This window comes from Amblyomma maculatum, chromosome 3, assembly GCF_055883805.1.
Source record: "Amblyomma maculatum isolate TAMU_Amacu chromosome 3, ASM5588380v1, whole genome shotgun sequence".
Classification (NCBI taxonomy): Eukaryota; Metazoa; Arthropoda; class Arachnida; order Ixodida; family Ixodidae; genus Amblyomma; species Amblyomma maculatum.
The window spans coordinates 186,487,086-186,513,994 of record NC_139346.1 but is presented as its reverse complement, the minus strand read 5'-3'; the positions used below and the strand labels follow the sequence as shown (position 1 = coordinate 186,513,994).

The 26,909-nt window shown below is 45.6% G+C and overlaps 1 protein-coding gene across 1 annotated transcript; it reads right to left on the bottom strand.

Moving 5' to 3' along the window:
- Positions 1-243: 243 nt before the first annotated feature.
- LOC146197172 (carboxypeptidase M-like) lies at positions 244-26,338 on the bottom strand. The gene is made up of 9 exons (XM_084598945.1): positions 26,208-26,338; positions 19,132-19,368; positions 13,990-14,087; positions 12,185-12,357; positions 8,887-9,074; positions 7,778-7,954; positions 6,437-6,589; positions 1,972-2,111; positions 244-655 (listed from the first exon to the last, which is right to left on the bottom strand). The coding sequence occupies exons 2-9, from the start codon at positions 19,343-19,345 to the stop codon at positions 536-538; spliced, it is 1,263 nt and encodes a 420-aa protein (XP_084455071.1). The 5' UTR covers positions 19,346-19,368; positions 26,208-26,338; the 3' UTR covers positions 244-535.
- Positions 26,339-26,909: the final 571 nt, after the last annotated feature.

Below are 26,909 nucleotides of genomic sequence, written 5' to 3'. Positions count from 1 at the left end.
ATTGCACGTCCGCTCTCCAGCTTGGTCGGCGAGGAACTTCAATAATTGTGGTTTCACGTACGTGACGAAACGCAAGAAAGAAAAAAAAAAAAAAAGCCCTCCACGCGAGCCTGCCATTGTCTTGTCTCACTTTGAGCTTTCTGCGAGACTACGCGAACGACTTTGGTGGAAACTGCACGAAGGATGCGGAGTGTAGCGAGACTAATGCGTTGCCAACGCTTCGCTTTTGTCAAAGACAGCATGTGGCGGTGACTGTACCTTTATTTCAATTTTCAGTTGTGCTGGCCTAGAAAAACTACGCTTCAGAGAAAGTGCCGGTGGAGGTCACCTTTAATTTTCTCCTTGATGCATTTTTTAAAACATTCGGCGCGTTACCAAAATGAGGCAGCATTTCAATGTGACAAGGACAGGCCGCCGGTCCAGTACGAGCGGCTGTATTCTAAATGCAAGTGAAATACATCCAAATTATCTAAGGCAGAGAGGGCATGGTGGTCTGCACGCCGTGGTTTCCTAAGTCTGTGGCCGGATGAGGGTCTCAGTTGTACGATTCCCCTTTCAATTCTTGGTTTGGCTTGAGCGTCACGTTGAGAACGGTGAATAGCTCATCTGGAACGCTGAAGTCTACCTCGGCCTCCTGGAACCCCGGTGCACAAACCTGGGCAAAATGTGTCAGAAATTGACATCCGCGTTACCAATAGAGGTTTTCGCACATTGCGTAAAGTAACATGGTTGGAATGATGACGTTTAGGCTTATTTTTGCCGATAGTTTGCTTACGCATGGGAACCACAAGGTTTCGCTACGCCCAGAATTGCATGTTGATATAAGCTGTCAACTCACTAACTCCGGATGAAACACACAGACCGAGGTGAGGAAATGTCGGAGCGAACTAGGTACGCATGTAATCGTTGACGGCGACTTGCGGAATAGGAACTTGAAATGGGCCTTGGAACGTACCGCTGCGACGTTGCCGCTCCCTTCTGTGGCACATTCCTCATTTTCTACTGCGTTTCTAACGAAGTGTAAAATGGCGCGCCAACAGTGTGACTCGTCGAATGCGCCGACTAACGACTGATTGCTTCATGCAGCCTATAGTGAACCAGGATACTCATCAGACAGTATTCTAGTTCACTATAATGCAGCTAATGTTGAGGTGCGTTCGCCACTGAGCGAATGATCCGGTCACTTCCTACGGACGCTTGTAATTCATCACCCAACAGCAGTGACTAATGCTTTAAAATAAAAATGGATCCGAGATATAAAATGGAAAATGGCAGCTTGTGAAGCATGGCTCCTAAGTAATTTATATGCGTTGTTGTTCACCCTTTCATGCATTCCACGCAGTGAGTATGGAGGTTGTGTACTATGAGATAACTTTTATCATCTACATCAGGAGCATCATCATCTGCCTGACTATGCCCGCTACAGGGCAGTGGCCTTTTTCGCATTCCGACTATTAAACCGGCTGTATGCCAGCTGCAGCCATCTTATCCCGATAAGGTCTCTGATCTCATCCGCCCACCTTATTTTCCGCCCCATCGTGTTTTCATCTTGTATTCGTGTCTATAGTTCCTTGTTTGCCGCTTAGGTGGTTTACTGCCAAATTATAACTCCTCGTTGGCACGGTGATTACAGCCTTATGATGCCGTTGCTTTGCTTGGGGACTTCCTCTTCAGGCTGTTCATTTATTATTATTATTTCTTAAACAAAAGGGCGAGGGGAGGCGCGGAGGCTTCTGCGCGCCTCGAGTCACGGCTGTGGTTCGCCGTGACGCAAAGGATCGTTTCAGTTCGCACGAGTACGGCGTTGTGAACGCGAGGGGCACTCGGCGATACTGCGGAGAAAAATAAGTAACTGAATGTGTCGAGTTCTCACTGCCACTTGACAAATTAGGTAACGTCAGCAGTCTCTTGCACCTTAGATTGTTCTCACAGCCAAGACATGAAATGCGATGCTTGGGATAGCGATCTCACCTGCAAAGTGTACGTGCCCGGCCTGAGGATTCTCCAGTACTCTCCCCTAGGCGACGTATTGAAGCCGACTCTGCGGTTGGAGATCTTCAGAAACGCCTTCACGGGGTTACCACTTTCGTCTTGCACGATTCCGCGCACGCCTGAGGAAGAAAAAGGCAAGCTTTGTGTAACAGCGAGCAAATTTGTGTTTTTGTTGCGAAAGCAATACTGCTAGCACTTCGAGCCTTTGGCGTGTCGTGGCGCCTCCATACATGACCTTTCACGTGACCGTGTGACATCACGCCAGACCGAGAGACGGGGCTAATTCTAGCCACTGTAACGGGGCCCCAGCTCGCGCCATCAGATAAGGCGTTGAGTCCTTACAGGATTTGATTGATTAACTTTAATTTCCACCGATTTAGGAGGCCCCCTACTCCCCGCTCCTGGCACGCAGGCCTGAGGAACATGGGCTGGAACCTCCGCGACTAAGGACTGGTGAATATACATTGGTTATTCGCGGCCTCAGTTGCCAGGCAGACGGCTTTCTGCTGGTCAGGAGCCGCAGCGGTGACGTCACGCCATTTCACGTGACTGTTTGACGTCACGCCAGACCGAGAGACGGGGCCCCAGCTCGCGCCATCGGATGGTGGCGGCGAGGCTATACACGGCGCTATAGTGCCTAGAATATATTCTAGGCACTATAACGGCGCTGTTACAGTGGCTAGTTGTAGCGCTGTGTCGCAGCCGAGAGTAGCCGAGAGAAGGCGTTCGCTGTTTGTGACGTCAGGCTAGGAGTATGGCGGAAAAGGCCGTAACTGCCGTAACAAGCCAAGGGCTACCCGCCAGCCTCTAATCCGCGGGCGCACGACTCCCCGTTTTCCCCGGCACGCGTGCCGGGGGCGGAGAAGAGGACGCCCATTTCCGATGGAATTAAAAGTTGTACAACCAACAACCAATGAATGGTGCTGTGGCTCAGCTCCTCGCAGTAGTCGGGGCGCAGCCTTACGGTATGACGGACGATGCGTATAAGGCCCATTTAAACGGGCAAACAAGAAGCGAGTTAAGCTACTAGAAAAGCAACCAACAGCAGCATCCATGCTTTCGCATTAATCCAATGTAGATTCTGCAGTGCTATAATTTTTTTACTTGATCATTATCACCATGCATTCACGTCAACTGCCGGGTATATCCTTGTCAGAGTCCTTCCTTTGAGGTAAATGCTGCGGTCATTTGTTGTTTGATAATCACAGTGTGAAATATGTACTCACTATTTCCCTCAGAAATAGTTAACTCCATCACATTGCCTGGCTCTGTTCTTCTATACCGTTGCACCTATTTCCCAAGGGAAGGATATTATGAGGGCACTGACGACTTCGGTATCTAAAACAGGAAATATAAAAGCGCCTCCATATGCAACCGGGTTAAATGGAGAAATATGAGAGAGGCCTTCGCCCTGCAGTGGGTATAGTCAGGCTGATGATGATGATGATGCAACCGGTTTTAAACGTGACAGCTAGTCTGGTCACCAGACGCGTTCTCGGGGCTGACTTTTATGCACGAACCATTCTAGGCAGACTGAGCACTTAGATCTTATGTCATAGTAGAACAGAGCTGCCTTTAGGAACAGCGTACGGAAGCTTAATCGTACCACTTGAACGTTTTCAACTACAAAATATTATAGGTGCAAAGCAATCTGCGGAATGAAGTTCATATGATACCGATTCCTCAAGTATACTTATTACTAGTACTGTAGCTAGCTTCGTAAAAAATCGCCTAAAACTGGGGAGGTTCTTTTATTAGTCTGCTAAAATATATAGAGATAAATTCGAAGTTGCTAAAATCGACAGAAGATAGGATTATGAAATGAATACTTCGTTTGGTGTGACTAATCTGCCAAATAAAGCAGAAAGTATGTTGTGAATATTTCCGTGCAAGAGTGAAATGTCAATAATTTATATTAAATCAGCACGCGCATAACTCGCATAACGGATTATAGTCCTTCCCAAAAAGAGCGACCCCGCCGGGGTGGCGCAGTGGTTACGGCGCCCGACTACTGTTCCCAAGGTTGCGGGATCGAATCTCGGCCTCGGCGGCAGCTTTTCAATAGAGGTGAAAAGGAAGACTGCGTAGATCACAGCAGATTATGGCAAGATTATGGCAAGCTCTCCAAGAGATGGGAGTTCCAATTCACCTCATCTGTCTCCTCGGGAACCTGTATGAAGGACAAGAGGCCACAGTAAGAACTGGGCATGGTCTTACTGATTGGTTTCCGATTGAGAAAGGAGTGAGGCAAGGCTGCATACTGTCGCCCTGCCTATTTAACATATATGCTGAGTGCATCATGAGGAAGGCCGGTCTGGACGAGTCTTCAGCTGGAGTGAAGATTGCTGGAAAACGTATCAACAACCTTAGATATGCGGATGATACCACTTTAATGGCAGAAAGTGAAGTGGAACTCAGGAGACTTCTGATGCGCGTACAAGAAGAGAGTGAGAAGTTTGGGCTTAAACTGAACATTAAAAAGACGAAGATCATGGCGTCTTGCCCTATCAAGTCCTGGAGCATCAATGGACAAGAAGTGGAAGCTGTGACAGATTTTCTTTTCTTGGGCTCCAAGATTACCTCGGAAGGAGACTGCAGCCATGAAATTAGGAGACGCCTGCTTCTGGGAAAGAGAGCAATAGTTAGCCTTGACCGCCTAGTAAAGAGCAGAGACATTAGTCTGCCAACCAAGGTCCGTATAACTCGTGCTATGGTCTTTCCAGTTGTGATGTATGGATGCGAGAGTTTGACTGTGAAAAAGGCTGACCGCCGAAGAATTGACGCGTTTGAATTGTGGTGCTGGCGAAGACTCTTGAGAGTTCCTTGGACTGCCAGAAGATCAAATCAGTCGATATTGTCGACCATAAACCCTGACTGCTCATTGGAGGGTCAAATTCTAAAGGTAAAGCTCAGCTACTTTGGTCATCTGATGAGAAGAGAGGAGTCGCTGGAGAAAGATTTGATGTTGGAAAAGGTTGAGGGTCGCCGGAGAAGGGGTAGGCAGCGAACGCGATGGTTAGATGGCATCTTCGAGGCACTGCAGATGAAGTTATGTGATGTTAGGAAGATAGTGAGAGACCGGAAAGCGTGGCGTGACATGGCCCATAGGGTCACGAAGAGTCGGACACGACTGAACGACTGAACTGAACTGAACTGAAAAGAAAGACGCCCGTGTACTGTGCGATGTTAGTGCACGTTAAGAACCTCAGGTGGTCGAAATTTCCGGAGTCCTCCACTACGGCGTCTCTCATGGCCTGAGTTGCTTTGGGACGTTAAACCACACAAACTAAACCAAACCAAAAAGAGCGCTACTTTACACAGCCGCACAAGTTGTTTGCCGCTAGCGAAAAGAATGGGCAACCAGGGTCAACCAAGATTTTTCGCAGTGCACGATTATGTTCCGACGCGCCTATCGACCGCGGTATAATGATCTGATAGGAACATTGCCGCGTAGTGCGCGTCGTCCTCATTGGCCCAGGTTGCCTTTATCTTTCGTAATGCTTCAAAACTGTTAGGGAAATGGGGGTATAGATTCGGCTCTAACAAAAGTCAGTATTCACCACGAAGCCGAAGAGCAGCAAGTTGCTACAATCCTTAGAAGAAAAACTCGCTACGACCACGCGTTGTTTCGAATAGAGAACCCCCTGTGACCAGGCGTGGTTTCATTTAGTTATCGGATTTCACAAGGAACGCTCTCATTGACTGTCCATCCATATGACGTTCATGGCTTACAATATTGCGTACTGTTTGGGCGCTATAAAGCAAAAACGATTGATAGTCTTTGCTATCTTCAATGGGAAATTGCGCGCCAAATGAATGGGGCGCGTTCAATGTGTTAGAGTGTTAACTACGCAAGTAATGTGGTACTTTGCTTGTCGCTTGTATCGTTGTGTAAAACATGAGAGTCGAAAGCTCGGAGCTGTCTTTTCTCGCTTGTTCCTTGGTGCAGGGTGCGCCCATCGCGGTACGCAGCACGCCAAACGATTCGGTGCTGACTGCGTTTACCAAAACATGCACAGGGTGGATCGAAACATTTGTGATGCGAACTTACATCAAGTACCACGGGATAAACAAAACAAGGATAAAAACTAAGTTTTTAGTGTCTAACCTCAGGACATAAGAAAATAATTTTTTAAATAAAATTTTGTGCCGATGGTGTGAAAAATTTGTCACTCAAAAACCGTTTTTGATAGGAAATGTTGGAGCGTTTTATAAAGGAGGCCATTACGGATTCCCGAAATACGGCCACTAAAATCGCCAATGTTCATTTGAACACGAATGAGGAAGTGGATAAGATATGGCAGCTGTGTTCCCCTTTTAGACATCTCTTGCTATCGCTCAGCAGACAATTCGATTCAGTGCTCAGTTCATCCGCGCAATGCCTTAGACAACTGAAGCATATGTTGTCCGTCGTGTGCTGAGAGGGTAGGGGAGAAGCACTCGCCTCTGTGAACTTCATCCAGGTAAGCGAGGAGCGGCCGCTTATTTTCCTCCCAGAGGCGGGCGAGCTCTTGGCGAGGCGGGAACTTGCAGCAGGAGATCTCCAGCGTCAGGTCCATGCAGCCTTCGTACACATAGTTGTAGTCCGCCATGCTGCCTGTTCCAAATGATGTCCGGCAGAAAGACTCAGTCAAAAATATTCCTGATGGTCTAGCTTGATTAAACCAAGTATGTACGCGAAAACTTCATTACTAATGGTTACACGTATTAAGCTCTTTATTTACAGAAAAAGCCGGTAAAATGGAGCAAGGAGGTTCGGAAGACGCCAAGAAGACATAAGAAGGAAAGAAGAAAACGGGAAGCAAAAGGGATTCGGAATACGCCTATAGAAGAAGACAGCATGATTCCGTTCTCTCAGCGGTAGGGTCCTCTGAACAGCGTCACTAGACGAAAAATAGCGGAAATATGGCTATAACGAAGAAGAGCGCAAATTCAGTTCGCGTCGCTTCTGTATACCGAATGAATTTTTACTGATGGCAAGATTGGCATTCAAACTTCACCCTAATACGTACATTATCAGTTAGAACCTGGATGCATGACAAATGCCTTTTTGTTCCTTAGTCGACTAACTGCTTTATTTCTAAAAAAAAAAAAAAAAAAAAAAAAAACGGAAACTATAGAACACGCGTTTAAGGATTGTTGTAAGACGCTTTTTTTCTGGGATATACTTCAAAGAACTTTAAACAAAAGTTTCCCTTAATTCCTATGGCATCAGGTTCTTACCTCTACAAACAGATGACATTCCTTTTGATGCTAATATTATATTCTAGGCACTATACTAATATGCTCCCGGGCCTCCACAGTTTGTGGAAAACGAGGGTCAAATTATTATACACTGTGTATATTTTCATTTAAACTTTCATTAAAAATGGTATATATCATCATCACGAGCAGCCATTTTTTTTTTCCGGAATGTAAATTGTGAATTCTGATGTATTTCCTCGACATGGCGGTATGCTATGTGCAGTGTCCTCTATTTTTAATCGTGTACGTTTTCATTTTTGGTCATTTGTCGTCACACATATCAATCTATAATGTGTATTAAAACCTTTCCTAAACACAGTGCAATAATGTAGATATCGAAGTGCGACCTGTACGTGAGCACTTCATTGAAAGTGCCATATGGTCGTGAAGAAGATGTGAAGACATTCAACGTTTAACCGTCATGGCCGTGTCCCTGAAATTGAAATAACCAGAACCACTTAGTGAAAAAAAAAAAGAAAAAAAAAAAAAGGAAACAGGCAAGGTCTTCGAGATATAATGAACTATGAAGAGTACGGCGTACCTGAGAAGTCGTACCAGGCCGCTCCATTAATGGTGCCGTTGGGAAAGGACGGCATTCCTTCAGAAGGACAGGCCATTCCCAGATGCATGTTGGCGTGATTGTACGAGTACACGGTGGCGAGGTGCTTAAAGACGTCGTCATCCGGTGTCAGTGAAGGCTTGCGCTCATGTGAGTCGCCTGACCCCGGAAAATAGGACAGAGAGTCGCAGAACAAGGTGACACATGCGTTAGCTAAAATGTGGCGTGCCCTTCATACGACAATTCGTGGGTGGGTGACCCACGGGAGGTGGAGTTATTGGAGAACGCCTTATGCTGCCCCTTCCTCCCCCCCCCCCCCCCCCCCCCTTCTCAGATTTCCTTCAGGGGAATCGAATGTGTTTATATATAGGATGTTCAAGCTATCTTTAGTCAAGGCAGAAATGAAACATTAAAGGTAGGCCAGAGAAACCACTTGTGCGCAACTGCTAGGCATCTGTTGTATCACATAGAATTTTTTTTGCTATTAACTAATTAGTAATTAAGATAACTTTTATAATTTATGATTGCCTTCAGACAATAAATGGACTTACAAAGATGACGGGCACTTTCTAAAACCCCATTCTATTCATTTCCGATAAAGAAAGCCTCCTGTGTACCGTTTTTCCAAGCTCTAAAGAAAGCCCGTGAAGTACAAAAAATATCACGTGATTGGCACATTAGTAAATTGGACGCCGATATAGTAAAAGCGACGGCGCATACAAATCACAAGAAACCACGCGCATACAAATCGTAAGATAAGTTTTCTCAGACAACAAAGTCATTTGCGGAAAATCTGCATCTGCCCCTCCCGTATACTTGTCTTCAGCTTCAAAATAACTCCTTTTTAAAATTCTCTTCAGCTTGCCGAAATATAGAAATGCTCGTCCAAACGTCTATATATATTTTTTCCAGCTCGGAAGCTTGCTTGGGCCTCACACATATCAGCTGAAAAACACTCTCAAGGATATACCGAAGCGTTTTGCAAGCGTATCCTTCACGCGCAAAGTGATTCAAGCCGCTCATCGAGGCATCTTCCCTAACTTGAAAGAGACAGCCATGCAAGTGCTAAAGATGCATAGCCGAGTACGTACCGAAAGCAATGGCGTGGTCGTACGGGTAGCTGGCTACCACCACGCCTCCGTGAAGGTTTGCGGACAGCACGAAGGGGATTTGCTTACTCCATCGCCTCACCGCCTCGGTCTCCGGCTGCTCCTCATCCTTTTGCGTGTTGAAGCGGTTCGGGAAGTTGCGGTTCAGGTCCAGGCCCCGCGCGTTCTCTCTGTATTCGGTTAAGGGCTTCAAATTAAAGGTTAGATAAGCGGAAATCTCATTGTCAAAGCGCGTTTCGAGACAAACCGAGCCGAAAAAAATAAATAAGGGTACGAGATCGCTGTAAAGTCGCAGTTTAAGTATGCATGCTTAAAGGTAGTTAAATTTTTTTTTTTACCTCCACCCACCGAACGCATCCTCTCTCGAGATGCTCGTCACTGTCCATGACCTCAAGACTGTCGCCCTCCTTCCCTCTCTTGTGAAATACATAGTGTATTGCGACTCTCAAGTCGTCTCGGCGACATACTGATGCGCAAACTACCACTTCTCTTCAACAATTAAGAGGTCGAATGAGCGGCCTTCATATTAGAGCCTTCCGTCGTTCTCCGCATACAGGGATTGACGTCGATGAGTTGGCCGATCAACTCACCCGTGACACTCTTAACCGGACACCGTTTATTCCCTGGCCCAAGCCCACGGAAGATTGAGCTCCGTTTTCTCCGCTTTTTTTCCCGTTTCCGGTGGTTTGTGAAGGCGCTCTCCAACTTTGCAAATCACGTTCATTGTGTAAAGTAAATGTTCAGTAACTTAGAAAAGATATCTTAATTACTAATTAATTAATTGCGAACTTAAAAGTTGCCCATGGAAGCTCCATGCATCTGGTTTCCCTGGCCTATAGCTTCATTTTGGCAAAGTTAGCTTAGACAGTCTGTATAGCCTAAATGACGAGAAGGCGAGAACATGAAATTCCTCCGCTACTCGGTCCTCTCTCTTTTCCTCCGCGCACGCACGCACGCACGCACGCACGCACGCACGCACGCACGCACACACACACACACACACACACACACACACACACACACACACACACACACACACACACACACACACACACACACACACACACACACACACACACACACACACACACACACACACACACACACACACACACACACACACACACACACACACACACACACACACACACACACACACACACACACACACACACACACACACACACACACACACACACACACACACACACACACACACACACACACACACACACACACACACACACACACACACACACACACACACACACACACACACACACACACACACACACACACACACACACACACACACACACACACACACACACACACACACACACACACACACACACACACACACACACACACACACACACACACACACACACACACACACACACACACACACACACACACACACACACACACACACACACACACACACACACACACACACACACACACACACACACACACACACACACACACACACACACACACACACACACACACACACACACACACACTTTCATCCTCTTCACGCATCACATCCGCAGCACGAATCCTCGAAATGAGCTCCCAAATTCTGGGGCGTTTATAGATGGAAAGGAACGGACACAGCTTGACAGCACGACCTTCAGGAGTGAGGCCGACCAACTTCAATGTCTTTCATTCCGAACACCACTTTAATTCCTCCCCTCTCAGGAGAAGCACGCACGGAGGCACGCATTAAGCAAGCGCGCGCATCAAAACTTTTGAGGAAGCTGCTTGCTGTTGGTTACTCGCAAATTATGGCTTTTTGCGCCCAAACACGGAATATCTTCGGATGAGCAAGCCGATGACATCTTTACTCTTTGCTGGCTGGGATCGAGCACCTGATATTACCGTCGATGATGGAAGCAAAATTTTACAGGAACCAGAACGTCGACGAACGTGCGTTTCTGATAAATAAGCCTCTCCAACAAGGGACAACACGCAAACCTGGTCTCTGTGGATACATTTGCCTGTGGCGATGACTGTAACGGCGCTAATTTTTACCTATTTGACAGAAAAAGACGCGCGTCGCAACAGCCGTCGTCCACCACCGAAACGGTGACGGTTGCAATGACGGCCTACAACAGACACAAATCCAGTGGGAGGCTAGCCCAGCCGCAATTAAGCGGCGATGACCTACCAGTCCCAGCCCCGTAGGGCCAGGAGCAGCCACCCCCAACCCCGACCTCAATGACCACTCTGCGATAACTCCCCTGCGATAACTCCCCCTTTATCCCTGCTGTACGCTTGTGGCTGCAGGGTACTCCGAGACACAACTGACCCAAGTTCTTCGACCCCTATTTCCCGCTAATTAACTAATTTTATTTATAACATACATTATTTAATTTTGTTCATAAGCTTAAAGGCCACAATTACCGTTCTACTGATGCAGGGCTCCTTATCGAATCAGAAGCCTGCATTAAAACGTGCGGGCAGCTAGCAACCTTGGCGAATGTGATGCGCTCTCATTGAAAGCACCCACTTTCATTAGGCTGCTGATCCGTTCGTAACCAGCGCTCTTTCTTCCCTCTCCACGCGCTCAATCGACTATTCATAAAGCTCCGCCAGTCAGCCGTGTATCTTAATTGGCAGATCGTAAACGCTCGCTGTGTAGTTAGATTCTCTCGTTGAGCTCAACGCATATACAAGCGCAAGCGAAAATGGACAATGAGCCTCCAATTAAAGTCATTTAGCCGTCGAGGCTATCCAGCTTTTCCCATTAATTTAAGGGACGCTCAGTTTGAGGAAGCGTTTGACAAAAAGTGCTGAACCGACATTTCTACGCACCTGCCGATCAAAAGCAACTCATACTCATTCTGCCTATGCAACTTTGCACATTGACAGAGTCGTTTTATTTATTTATTTATTTTGTTTATTTATTTATTTATTTATTTATTTATTTATTTATTTATTTATTTATTTATTTATTTATTTATTTATTAGAGATACTATCAGTCCGGTCAGGACCAAGATAGGAGCGATACAGGGTACAGATTACAAAGGCGGAACACGACAAACAAAACACCAGCACCATCCAGTCGGTGCCAAGTTTTAACATATCAAAAATGGAACTGACCTCTAAGCAACAAGTAAAAATGCGCACGAAAGCTCTTTTTATCCTTTTTGATCCATCAATTCGGGCTGTTTCTGCAGATCCCCCTTACCGATAACGTTGACATTAAGGCTTTAAATTCTACAGATAATTCGTGCTTAGGAAAATCATGATTAAAACGCGGCCACGTACCGTCCTTGAAAGCCCAAGCAGGTGCCTTCTTCGACCATGGCGAATCCATCAGGGTTCATGCTGGGCATGATGTGGATACGCGTGTTGTCCAGCAGGTGTCGCACGTACGGATCCACTTCGTAGCTAGTCACCAGGTGCGAGATCAGGTACACCATCATCTGCCGGCCCGCCGTCTGCGCAGTCAGTGTATGCACGGACGGTGAGTGGGTATAGCACACTGGTCGTGATGACTGTAATGTTTCTGTCCACGGAGCTCGAAGCTGCACTTGTTGCGCTGCAGCCCTGCCCCGTCTTCCTCCGATTGATCCCTGGACACTCGGAATTGACGGCAATGAGATGGCGAACCAGCTCGCCCGTGAAACTCGTAACCAGGCGCCGTTCATCCCCTGGCCAAGATCCTTGGAGGGCGGGTCGAGACTGTCTCTTCGCGCCACCATCAGCGAATATAATACTGCTCGCTTAGACCGTAAGCTCTACCCCGACCCTCATCCTAATCCCTCCGTTCGGGAGGCTCATGTCCCTCCGCAGATACAGCTGAATACACTCATAACCCCTGCATGGCTATAACTGTACAAATTCCGTCGTGATCCATCATGCCCCAACTGCCCTTCCCCTTATGTCAACCTTTCCCACTGCGTATTTTCATGCCCGGTTGCATTGCAATCGGGATTCTTTCCCAACCCCTCTCATACTATCTGGACCTGGGTGGACTGGCTTAGTGCTGAGGGTGAGGAAGAACAGCGCCTGCTCGTCCAGCAGGCCATCGATGTACTAGGCGCCGAAGTGATGCGCCTCAATAATTAGTCTTCTAAATATCCCAGTTATTTTTTTTGAACTCGCATGGCTGTGTTACTATCATTTTATCATTGACGCTTTAAAATAATAATAATAATAATAATAATAATAATAATAATAATAATAATAATAATAATAATAATAATAATAATAATAATAATAATAATAATAATAATAATAATAATAATAATAATTGGTTCACATGAAGGGTAAGGTGCAGTATCTGTCACACTTGTTCTACGGACACCTGAACCGCGCCGTAAGGGAAGGGAGGAAGGTGGGAGTGAACGTGCAAAGAAGATAACTTAGAAGAAATGGAGAAATAGTTATTTGGGAACACAGAAGTGCATACCGACTGATTTTCACGGTTCTATCGGAGCTTGTATAAGGAACAAGAACACGGTTTTTGTGTTCCCCCCCTTATAGGTTCCTTATACCTAGATGTAGATTTGCAACAAGGGAGAAATTACTCATTGACGTCCACCCAAGTGCAGCCATACGCCCACAAAGGCAAGCTATACAGCTTTCTCAGAAACTTCGTAGTTAAAGAAAATTTCGTCCTGATTCGGGGATCGAACCCGGGACCACCACCTTTCCCAGGCAGTCGTTCTATCGAGTTAACCACGATAGTGAGCAGTGCAGATGTGTTCGATCCCCGGATCAGGACAAATTTTTCTTTAACATAGGAGGTTTCTAAGAAAGCTGTATAGCTTTCCTTTGTAGCCGTATATGGCTGCACTTGGGTGTATGCCAATGTTAATTATAGTAACTTATAGCACAGTAGTGCGCGGATCTAAACGGATAGTGCAATGGACCGGGTGATTAACACCTACCAACCACCACCTGACCACCGTGCACCTGACAGAGGTATGCTCGTGACGACCGACACCGCCAACGCCGACGGACAAATTTTTTTATCGACATGGGGCAACAACGATGTCGCGTTAAGATCATAGGCTGCACTCTGTATCAAAAACAGCAATGAAACCGGAATGCGCGAGTGCACTTACCTCGTCGCCGTGTATGTTGGCAACGTATTTCACGTTAGGCTTAAGAAGCGGTTCATCGTCCGGGTCACTGGTGACGAGGAGAACCCACAGGTCCCGCCCTGTAATGCGTCGAAACTGAAGTTAGTCACTGCGTCGAGAGTGAAGTTAGTCACGGCAGTTTGCCACTCGATCACGGCATAAAGATCAGTAGTACTTGCTGTAATCTCTTCTGTGGGTGTTGGTTTGTTTGTTTGTTTGCTATAGCACGGCCGCTCGATGGAAGCGCACTAGGTGCGGCCTGCTACGTCGCCCGAAACCGGCGGGAGGCGCCTACTTCTAGTCGCCACCGCCGCGGCGCCACCGTTCGGGGACAGCCGCGCGCGGAGAGCTGCGCCTGGCTGCGCTTTGAGGGAGGCGTCGGCGTGAAAGAAGCCTTTTATTTTAAGGATATAAGAGCTCCGCTTCACTTAATTTGGCCACAAGAATCAGTATATACTGTCATGTCCAGTGTGACCATGTCAGCACTTAGCGCTTGCTCGGCAATGGTGTATACTGGAGTGTACCCCGAAAAACTTATAGGGACGGTGGTTCAAGGCCACTCGATTGGAAAGCTCGCATTACCGTGATGTTGCATTCGGATCCAGTTTGTCACATGAAAATGTGACCCGGCTGTGAACAATTCGAAGCTGCTCAGCTGCCATGGTAGCCTAATGCATAACCACTTAATTAACTATGTCGCGAATTCCGTGTCATTTTCATACCATTTACTCATTCCTGCATATAACTTTTATACACAAATTGATGTCAACCTGTTCTAAGCTGCCAGCGCTATCCAATAAAAAAGATGTCCTATTAAGAGCAACCTCTGCGAAAATGCGACATGCAAGCAATCTTTCTATCTCATTGTGAAAAATTTTACGGTGGAAATATGAAGACGTTTATTAGGTTAAATCTAGATGATAACCTGGGATCTTCGACTCAGTTGGAGACCTTAAACTTTGTACGCCAGAACGCTATCCGTCATGGCTTCCCGCATTTTGCATGACCGGACAAAGTAAGCGCGCTTGATGGAGCCGGTCTGCCTCAAGGGGCCACGTATATGCGCCGAAAGTTTTTATTACTATTTTTATTGGCTGCTCGCAAACCCATACAATTTTGCTGGTTCTTAATTTTCAATGGAAGAACGCGCATCGAGTGTTGCTGTCGTGAAACTCTTAGCTTTGATTACAAGAAAGTTCACGCGTCAGAGTGCAACTACAGCCGAGAATCAGCGAGCAGCCGAGTACGCTTATTTAATGGCCGCACAAAAAAAGAAAAAAAGGAAGTACCAATTGCATACGGAAAACCTTTCTTGAGAGAAGTTTATCCCATAGCCATGAACATCGCTCCACTGTTGACATTTCCAGCCCAGCTCGCTATCAGTGGGGGCAGCAACTTAACGATATCTCGCATAGGGCCTCAGCATGGGCACAATCATTGTTTTTATAGATTAGCTGCAGGTACTGTGTACAGTTAGAAAACAATGATGAAACCAAAAGTTTACACAGCTTGCTACTTCGCCGGACCTCTTCAGACTTCATAATCCTGTTGATGAAGGTGCTCGTAAACTGACGAAGCTTGATTACTTCCTTTGCGGGTACATCAAGCCTCCATTGTCCTTGATTTTCATTTACCTGTAACTGGTCCAGTTGACTCATATTTCCTGCAACAGGCTCTTGCTCGACTGACATGTCGCCTCAAAACCATTACTAAATATCGCATAAATTAAGCAACAACCTGGTAGTGATAAACGAAACTTAGGGTTCTTAAGTCTCCTTAAGGAGCATCGTTAGAGTGCCCGCACTTTGCTACCTTATGCTTATTCACCGTATCCCGTAATTACTGCCTCTGTCGCATATTATTAGAATGCAGCCTTAAGCCACCGCATTATATGAAATAGCACCCTACACATAGCTATATAAAACCCCTGTTTGCTGAAGCCGTACGAACGTGCCCTATAGGAGTATAGTGTGCCTGACTTGGGATCTAAGGGTCCTGCTTTCAGTAATTCCCATTTCACCCTTACATCTTATTGACTGTCTGGTTTGGCAGCTCCTGCCACATTGAACATGTCGTGTTCTCATTGCGACAAAGGTTTCTGGCTATATCACCAACTAAAGTTCCTCTTACCAGAGAGGTTTTTTTCCGACTTTCCGCAGACAGAGCGGGCGCCGGATTTTCTGTGGAACATGGCTTTTCATTTTATCGCATCGGCTCAAATAGTCTCGACAGTATAAACAAATGTTGTATGCACAGGCTCCTTTACTTGCAAGGTCACGCAGACTAGCGCGGCAAAATTTAGAACAAATTGCATGCTTATAAAAAAAAACCCTTCGTAGCTTTTTCCTATATGTTCTCACAACATAACCTGCGAGAAAAGCTTCTGGTGCTACCTCATCGTGTTCATCTGCTTTACAACACATCGCTAAAAATCCTAGTTCACTGGCCAGCTCCCTGATAACTAAATAGGTTAAACAACGTGACGGGAACACAGGAAAAGAGGACGACACAACTAGCGCGGTTGTGCCGTCTTCTTCTCCTGTGTTCCCGTCACGTTGTTTGCACGGTTAACCTATAATTAATCACCAACAAGTCCATTCTGCTGTCCCTTGTAGCAACCCGCGATACATTAGTGATGCGGGAGATATCCCACTTAGGATCTCAATCTACTCTGTCCCTTGCAGCAAATTCAATGGCAGCTGATAGGGCATTATGCTTCAGCATCTGGACTTTTTAACCTCAACGCCGCTTTCATTTCAGAGGAAGCGAGTGCATTTCCACTCGTCGCTGCTGTCTTTGCCTGAAGCGAGCTGAGCAGATAAAATTAGAGGGTCTCTTAGATGTCTGTTAAGCGGAGGACGGCGAAAGCCTACTCTCCTATCATTTGCCTCTCATCGTTTGCCACAGTTCGTCATTTCAAGTCGTCGTTTGATATATTGGTCGTTTCTCAGTCATCATGAATCTGCCTGCGTAGTCATTAGAGTCCTTATTACACATAACTAAGCAGGTTACTCATTTAGAAACAGCAGTGGTCATTACATGTCGTCGTTTCATATATTGGTCATTTCGTAGTCATTAACAGTAATAATGAGTCATGCCTAGCTATTAGTCATTACCACACATCGCTAAGCACTTTCTCATTTCTAATCAATTGCGGTCATTACATGTCGTAGTTTGATATACTGGTCATTACAAATCATTTTAGTCATTATTAACCATTATTAGCCATTAGCATTAGTCATTACCTCTATCAATGTGCATTTATAACTTTTATTGATTACCTCACTATCAATCATTTTCATTCTTAATCTCCCTCCTTGCACGTCCGCTTTTGCGGCTGGCACACCAGTGCACAGATGCGACGCACAGATAACAGGCACAGCTTCTGCGCATAAATTTTCGCTCCAAGAGCCTAGAACGGCTTTCGCATTAAAAAACAAACGCATCCAGACACAACGTTAACGTGCTTGCACACGCGCACACAAAAACGTTTGCGTTTACCACGCAGGCGCGAGGCGAACGCGCCCAGAAAGGAAGCAAACCGCGCGCTCAGAGCCGGCGACCCCGGCGGCGACGTGTCCCCGAACAGTGGCGCCCTCAGCAGAAATAGCGGGCGCAACTGTAAACTCTCCAAGGACGCGCTTGCCCATTGACGGCGGCGCGACGCAGCAGGCCGCACCCTGTGCGCTTCCATCGAGCGGCCGTGGCTATAGTGACTATGTAGCACCAGAAGTCTTCAGATTCAGATCCCGGTATACTCGATGTAAACAAATGTTCTCATTTTATATGTTCGCGTTGAGTGCGCCCAAATGCATAGTCGAATTAGAAACTAAAATTTTCGTGCAAATATATATCGTGTTTTTCGTCAGTGCGTACGTACTGCTCACCTGTTATACACAAGTGTCAACTAGCGATTCAAATAGGTATAGTCGCTCCGAATCTGTCGAGAGAGCTATCTAGCGTAGAGGAAAGGAGAGACAACACAGAGACGACTACACCACTACTACTACTACTAATACTTCTACTTACTACTATTACTCACTACTACTACTATTACTACTACTACTACTACTACTACTACTACTACTACTACTACTACTACTACTATATCAGTTAATATTTGTTTTCTTTGTGATTTTATGTAGCATGAACTAGAATTACTCGAAAAAGTGCTCGAAGCCTGCATCGACTGCGGACCAACTTGCTCTGCTACTCGCTTCTTTCAAGGTAGAACGAGACGAAGAAGAAAGGGTAAAGGGGGGACGCCTCAGTTCGCAGGTCGAGCTAACGTTTCGACAAGTGGACCTGTCTTCGTCTCGGCAAAGCGATCATCACTTGCCCTTGTTCGGTGCTCCTTCATACTGTGCAAACCATCTTCCTCTCGTTCTACCTGGATCCTCAACAACGGAAGATGACAACGGAACATGGTAAGTCTCCTCTTCTTTCAGAGTAATGATCGCTATATATATATAAGGTAAGAAAAAATGCAAGGGTGCGGGATCAAATCACGGCCTCGGCTGCCGCTCTTCGATGGAGGAGAAAAGCAAGGGGCCCGTGTGCTGTGCGATGTCAGTGCAAGTTAAAAAACCCCAGGTGGTAGAAATTTCCGGAGTTCTCTAATATGGCTTCTTTTATAGCCTTAGTTGTTTTGGGAAGTTAATAACCCCACAAACCAAACCTAAAATATGCGTCACATTGCTTCTTGCTTTAACTACATTTTTTAGCTGACGTTCGGTCGTCAAGCACAACCGTGGGCATTAATTCTTGAAAATGGCAGGGCGCCTGATGTCGGATAAAAAAAAAAAGAACTAAAACAACAAGAATAATGAAGCATACATATATAAGAGCACCGGACGCGATATTCGTAGGTCGTGGGTTCGGTGCCCACCATCGGCGCGTTGTTTTTCCTTCTGGTTTGTATTTAATTATCTTTCACCCTAAACTTATTACATTACTAACTGAGGATTTCGTCAGGGGCAAATACGTCTTTTTCTACCAGAAAAAACCACCGAGAAACCCGAAAAGAGCCATATAGGATGGATTTATTTCCTGCAAAAGCCTAAGTTGGAGGGAGTCATGGTCGGCGTCCTTTTAGGCGCAGACGTGAATCGCACTCGCACTCACCTTCTACTGACTTCCCGATGCTGTACAGCCGGGTGAAGTTCGGGTAATTGAAGCTAATTTTCTTTAGGAAGGCGGTCATTTCCTCGTGGTTGTAATAGGTGAGCTCCTCCGGTGTGCCTTCTCCCGTGGAGGGTACGGAGAGTCCGGTCACTGCGAGCTGCCAGAACACGAGCAGCAGTGGCAGCGCTGACGCGTAAAGGCTGCGGGACTCCATCGCGACGGACTTCCTTACTTCTCCTGTACAGACACAGGGACAGTTGGTAAGATTAATGCGGTACCGCGCATCGTCTGTAGTGGGTAGTCGGCGTGCCATTATGATTTTTAATGCGCAAGCACTAAGTGGGTATGCCATACCCACGACCTTGGAAAGTTTTCAAGGTCGTGCCCCCAGAAGTTTGTCGGCAGGACTACGTTCGAACGAAGCAAGCGATAAGCAAACGAATGATTGCACTAGGTGTATGATGAAAAAATTTCACTGGGGGGAAGAATTTGCTGCATGTAGAGTAATTAGTTAACTAGAGCCAATTAAGTCAGTCAGTCGTTGAAATAGCCAAAGGGGGTAATGTCGAAGTCCAAGGGGAGTCGCGTGGTATCCACTTTCGTGGGGGTGTTACGTCATGGTGTGACGTCACAAACCGGAAGCCTCCTCCTCTTCTTCCGTGTATCTTTTTTCCACACAGAATGCTTACGCATTCCCCCAATGCGGGTGCCGCAGGGATCACAAACATATCCACCCTCATGGAAGTGTTACGTCATAGTGTGACGTCACAAACCGGAAGCCTCCTCCTCTTCTTCCGTGTCTCTTCTTTCTTCCACACAGAATGCTTACGCATTCCCCCAATGCGGGTGCCGCAGGGATCAGAAGCATTTTGTTTGCTTTGGGTGACTTTTTTTTTTGTGATAGGCAAACATGCCGGCAAGTCGCCACATGTGAACAACGTCACTTTTACAATTTCGTGAAATGGCCATTTTGTATTATCTCGGAATGAAAAACAAAAATTTGCGTAAATATGCGTGGTCGATGGGTTGCATTTACAAGGACTTTCGTGGGAAGCTTCACGACGATATGCTGCATCCCTCAGAACTGACGCTAAATTGCAGCGGCCCCTAATTTAAACATCTGTTATTAAAACGCCCGAAGTCTTCGGACTAAGGGATCGGATTTTCTTTTTTTTTTTGTGGTTTGTCTTGTTGTTATACCGCTGTTGTAGTTACCGAAACCTGGCTGTAAAGCGATATCCCTTCCAGTGATTTCTTTCCTAATAATTACTCTGGTTTTCGTAGCGACCGCCCTGAAACAGGACCCAAACAAAGAGGAGGTGGAGTGCTCATTGATATTGACAGTTTTGTGCAGTGTGTTCCACGTTCTGATCTGGAAACTGTTGAAGAATGTGTGTGGCTTGAGCTCTCTTTAAATCGACATGAAAAACTTTTGCTTGCAGCTTTCTACATTCCCCCGAACCTTCCTGCCCCAGCCTATGATGATGTTCTGCTCTCAATCGAACTTGTTATAACTTGTCATAGCAAATACAAACTTCTCATTTTAGGCGATTTTAATACTCCAGGTATCAACTGGAACTTATTTACTTCTTACAATAATCATTATATATTAAGTAAGTGTAACGCTCTACTTGATTTTATAGCCTTTAAATCTTTGCAACAACACAATTTCATTGAAAACTGCTGCGGTAATATTGTTGACATATGTCTATCGAATTTTGAAAGTGTTCCAGTCTCGAGTTCAGACATACTGCTGACTCGTGAAAAATTTCACCCTCCACTTCTAGTTACAACTGCTGTCTCTGCCTCACCTTCTAATAATCCAGACCGGGCGAGCAAGTCGCCCCGTTTCGCGTAATCATGTGGTGATTATGTCGGTCTCCAATTTTTTCTCTTCCGTCGACTGGTCCCTTTCAAATGACATTAGTGATTCAGACGGACAAGTCAGTCGCTTCACTGAAATAGTTCTTGATGGTATGCGTCGGTACATGCCTCTGCATACTCCTACGCGTAGGAATTGTTTCCTTCCTGGTTTTCAAGGGAACTCATAACGGCGTTAAAACTTCAGGAACGGGCCCATCGTTGAGCGAAACGCCCTGGGTTTGATAATTGGGCAGATGAGTTTCGTCGCTTGCGTTCTCTTTGCAAACGCTTATACAAGCGGGACCACGACTCTTACCGTGAGTCCTTAGAGAGGAGTACCTCAAATTGTCCTAGTCAGTTCTGGCGATACGTTCGCAGGCGTTCCATTAAATCAGACTCGAGTATCGGCTTAGTTGACTCTCGGGGGTCGGAAAATCGGGAATGTTGTCGACAGTTTTGCCCAACATTTTTCCTCCGTATACAAGCCTCCACATCGTGATTCCTTATGCCTCCCATCTGGTGCACCATCTAATTCCATTCTCTTTGACGAGGAGTTAATAACTGTGAGTCTTAAACGTCTGAGACCATCTTTGTCTCCTGGACATGATGGCATTCCAGCCGCCATAATAAAAGCCTTCAGTTGTATCTTTGTACCAGTACTGACTGCTATATTTAATAACTGTTTGAAAAATGCTGCCTTTCCTCGCGTGTGGAAAATAGCACGCGTGTTTCCTGCCTTCAAGTCAGGAAACAAATCTCATGTTTCTAATTATCGTCCGATTTCTCTTTTATGTGCAACCTCTAAGCTTTTCGAATTAGCTTTGCACAACGTACTTTCCTTCCATCTCAAACATATCATAATACCGAATCAACACGGCTTTATATCGGGTTGCTCTACTTCTACCAACCTAGTCAATTTTATGACGTATGCCTCTGCAGCAGTCCTAGAGAGGTCAGGTTGACACTGTGTACTGTGATATGAGCAAAGCTTTTGACGTTGTTACTCACTCACTACTTCTTGAAAAGCTTCTACTTCTAAAAGCTTCTAAAGCGTCGAAGTCTCACTCGTAGCCCTCTTACGGAACTATCTTCTTGATCGCTCCTGCTTTGTCAGTGTCAATGGACAGACCTCCTTCGTTTACCCTGTAACCAGTGGAGTTCCTCAAGGTTCTGTATTAGGCCCGATTCTCTTCTCCGTTTTTATTAAAGACGTTTCCTCCGCGATCAAGAACTCCTCGTTTGTTCTTTATGCTGATGATATAAAAATATTCAAAGTAATACATTATTTTCAAGATTGCTTGTTGTTGCAATCGGACATATCTGCTTTATCTGATTGGTGTGCAAAGAATCGACTTACCCTCAATTCTTCCAAAACTAGGGTTGTCTCATTTACTCGTAAAACGCACAGCTTTCTCTACCATTATTCTGTGAATTTTGTGCTGTTGGACAGGATTGATGAAATTATTGACCTTGGTGTACTTTTTGACCGCACCCCCAGATTCTCTTCTCATACTAAACGCATTGCTCAGCGGGCTATGCCCACACTCGGATTCGTTTGGAGACTTTCGAGAGAGTTCCGTACTCCACTTCCGTTCTTAAAAGCTGTACCTGTCCATATGCTTGCCACTCTTGGAGTACGCGTCGGTTGTTTCGAATGGCACTTGCAAATCGAGCTTGGATAAGGTTGACAGAGTAGAGCAAAATTTTTAACCGATATTTCGATATCGCTTTCCTTGCGCAACTTCCTCCTCTCGCTCCACCAGGAGCACCCAACTGAATGTGCCACATTATGCGCCCTTAGCTCTTAGAGTACATCCTACTGCGCGTTCCGCGAAAGAGCATGAGGGAATTCAGACCATTTCAAGTTTCTCCGTCTCTTCATTCCCATTCCCTTCTAGACAGAATGCAGTGGTTTAACTCTTTTTGTCCTCACTTTGACATCTTCCAAAACTCGCTCTGTTCATTTATATTGGATGTTCGTAGTGTTGTATTCTAAACAGTACTTTATCACATATAACTTCCACTTTCTAGCCTAATTATTGTATTTACTTCACTTTCTGCTTTTTCTCCTGTTCAATGCTGTCTGTGTATTGAACTGCTTTTTATCCGTTTCTTATTTATATTTTAACTCTAAACTTTATATTCGAATTTTACTGTTCTGCGTTCAACTCTATTTATTGCATTTCTCTCTATTTCTAGCTTGTGTTCTAGATACCAAACACTTGTTGCGCCTCGAGTGGTTGTTTATTTTATGCATACATCTTTATTACCGTAGTCAATGACATTTGCTTTTTTTTCTCTATCTATAGTTTTTTTTTTCTCGTGATGTGCTCTACAATTTTCTCATCGTGTACAAGACATGCTATTCTTGATTTCTTGCTCTCCGTGACTCATTTCGTCTTAGTTTAATTTCGTGTGATATTTGTTACTTCTTTCGTGTTCTATCTGTGTGTGTAAAACTTATGTGCGCTTTTCTTTTTGTACTGCAGCACGAAGACCACATAGTTGTTCCTGCGCACAATAAATAAAGATTGATTATTATTATTATTATTATTATTATTATTATTATTATTATTATTATTATTATTATTATTATTATTATTATTATTATTATAATTATTATTATTATTATTATTATTATTATTATTATTATTATTATTATTATTATTATTATTATTATTATTATTATTTTAAATGTAAGAATACAGTTAATGGCTACTTTTTCATGCCCCGCCGCGGTGGTGCAGTGGTAAGACGCCCGGCTACTGTGCCGGAGTTCCCGGGTTCGATCCCGACCGCGGCGGCTGAGTTTCGATGGAGGCGAAACGAAGTAGCGTCCGTGTGCTGTGTGAAGTCAGCGCACGTTAAAGATCCCCATGTGGTCGAAATTACATCGCAGCCCTCCACTACGGCTCCCCTTTCTCTCTTTCCACTTTCATTCCCACCCTCCTCCCTTTCCCTACGGCGTGATTCAGGTGTCCACAGAAACAACTGTGTGACAGAAACTGCCCCTTTCCCTTCCTGGGAACCAATTATTATTATTATTATTATTATTACTTTTTCACGCTGCAGCCAATGGACTGCAACAGATTAGATACCCTTCACCGTTACGCTGCACCTTATATGCAAGTTATATGAAAGCTTGCGAAAATTACACTGGCTTGAGTAATGTTGAGCTTGCAATTAGTGTAAACAACTCCAGCATTGCCAAGAAACTGGACCGAATTCGAACCGAGGAAAGCACAAGTACAAAAGCAAATAAGAAAAGAAATATTAAGAACCGGTTTGACACCGCCAACTAACGTAGTAACATGCGAAAGTAGTAGTAAAAACATTTATTTTAACAGAGGAGTTCGGGGCGCTCAGGCCCCTGGGCCCCCGCACGGCCCCACTACACTCAAACGTTCATGTTCCTACGGTTCATGACGTCGGCAGCTCGGTATGTGGCGGTCTTTTGCCGGACCGGGTCCTTAGAGCGTAGTAGGGTCTCCCATTCCTCCCAGGTGGTGAAGTGCTCCAGACTCCGCGGGGGAGGATCCGCCGGGCATTGGAATAGAATGTGGGCGAGGGTGGCAGTGGGGTGGTTGCAACGGGTGCAGGAGGGGTCGGTAAGAGTGGGGTGGTAACGGGACCTAATGTAAGGGGATGGGAGGGTTCGCGTCTGGAGGCGGCGCCATAGTGTTTGGTGGTGTTTGCTGAGGGAGGAGTGAGGTGAGGGGTAGATCTGTCTCTCGACCCGGTAGGCCTGAGTCATCTCTTTAAACGTGTGCATGCGCTCCCGGGAGAACTCCGACGTGGGGACCGCCCGTGCCCGGCGTATTAGACATCGGGCTAAGCTGTTGGCGGCCTCGTTGCCAGGGTTCCCCGAGTGCGCAGGCACCCAGATAAGCTCCACGTGGCGGGGCGGGTTGGCAGTGGGCGAGGTCAGTATGCAAAAAGCAGAAACATGAACTCGCCCACGTGCGAAATTTAGTAGTGCAGTTTTTGAGTCTGTGAGCATATATTTAGCTTCCGTGTGGGCAATTGCAAGGGCGATTGCTGCCTCCTCGGCCACTTCTGAGGAGGTAACAGAGGGGAGGGGGAGAGTTGCAATGGACTGAAGGGTATTGTTCCCCGCAGCTGCCGCCGCCTCATCGCCCGAGCATGCGGCGTCCACCCATATGGCATCGCATTCATTTCTCGATCGTTTAGGTCTTTCCAGCCTAGTTTTTGGGGTGGGCCATCCAATTTCGGCTGTGGGCTAAGTCGGGTTTGAACGCAGATGAATTCAATTTTAGATTTGCGCAAAACAAATTTGGAGTCGGGGCAGCCGATGTTTTTTAAATTTATTATGGGGGGGGGGGGGGGGGGACATGGCATCTTAAGAGGGCAATGCTCTGTGCTTGGATCCATTGCGCCCTGATAGAAGTTGGTGAAGAAGACAACATAAAATGTATAACATGATAGAGTGACAGTAACACAGGCGGAGTGATCGGCTGCGTTACGCTAAATGGTGTTATGTTGTGATTTCGCGCTAAAAAGAGATCGTATGAAAGAAAAAAAAAATACCTTAAAGCCTACGAATGCCCAAATAAATTGTTTTACCACGAAAACTGTAGCAATTTTTGAAAAACAAACTCTCATTACTTCGCATCAATACATTTGTACATCAAGTATAAAAACTAAAAAAAAAAATAGTCATCGGACCTCAGCTACCCTCTGTATCTGCACACACTCGTGTGACAGGACGCTGCTTACGTCTATGGCGACCCAAATAATCATACAGTCCAGTTTTTATATATAATTGGTTCACAGGAAGGGAAAGGAAGGTGGGAGTTAAAGTAGAAAGAGAGATAGAGGAGCCGTAGTGGAGGGCTTCGGAGTAATTTCGACCACCTGGGGATCTTTAACGTGCGCAGACATCGCACAGCACACCGAGCGCCTCTTCGTTTCGCCTTCATCGAAACGCAGCCGCCGAGGTTGGGTTCGCCCGGCTAATACGGACAGTAGTCGGGCGTCTTACCATTGTACCAACCCGGCGGGGCATACAGTCCAGTTTGCGGTTTTGCTTTTTGACAAAGACGTAAAATTCTACATTGGAGTGTATTCAGGTCTTTACAGCCGTATCTAATCTAAAAAAAATTTCTTGATTTTGAAAGAAGACAAAAAGAAAAATAGAGATAAATGAACGAAAGGAAGAATTGGAAAAAGAAAGGAAACATTTTAAAACATACCTGTGGCAATATGAGCCTGAGGAAGTATCAGATAGCTTGCGATGTTTGTTGTACTATGCTGCCCTAAAGGACCACTTAAGTTCTGACTCACGTATTCTGGGCTAGTGGCTGTTCATTTGATGCCAATGCAGTAGTGCGGCTGCAAGAAGAGAGGAGGTTTTTATGGTGGGATCAGCTTGGTTGATGCACTTGATAATTTTGAAACTTCCATATTCGTGGAATAATAATTATAGTGATAATTCCTTATCTGTGGACGTGTAAAGATATGCCCACGAAGAACAATGAACAGTGCCCGCGTGACGTCTTATACACTGCCGCCGCTGCCAATCAATACCGTGACTTCTACAGCCAACGATTACAGCAGAAAGCGACTGCTACAATAAGCGATTGCTACAATCAGCGACGGCTACAATCAGCGTGGCACGTTTCTGTTATTTCTTTGACCGCTCACATTGTGCTTTATTTTTCGTTTGTTTGCTTTAGATGAGTTCGTTGTGCGATTCTTTTCGGAGTGAGATGCTTACACCAAGAAAATCCATCAATTACACGAAAAATAAAGACCGTGTAGGGGCAGAGGTGTGTGGCAATAATGGCTGCTCAATATTCTACAAAGAATAATGAACAGTTCCCGCGTGACGTCTTAACACTGCCACCGGTGCCAATAATTTCCGTGACTGCTGCAATAAGCGATTACTACAATCA

What these genes read in the sequence shown, in the direction of transcription:
- LOC146197172 (XM_084598945.1), bottom strand. Translation starts at nt 19,345, where the DNA reads ATGGAGTCCCGCAGCCTTTACGCGTCAGCGCTGCCACTGCTGCTCGTG. An exon ending in CCAACATACACGGCGACGAG is followed by an intron (nt 12,358 to 13,989) that starts GTAAGTGCACTC and finishes CTGACTGCGCAG; the next exon opens with ACGGCGGGCCGGCAGATGAT. An exon ending in GGCCTGGTACGACTTCTCAG is followed by an intron (nt 6,590 to 7,777) that starts GTACGCCGTACT and finishes CATTTGGAACAG; the next exon opens with GCAGCATGGCGGACTACAAC.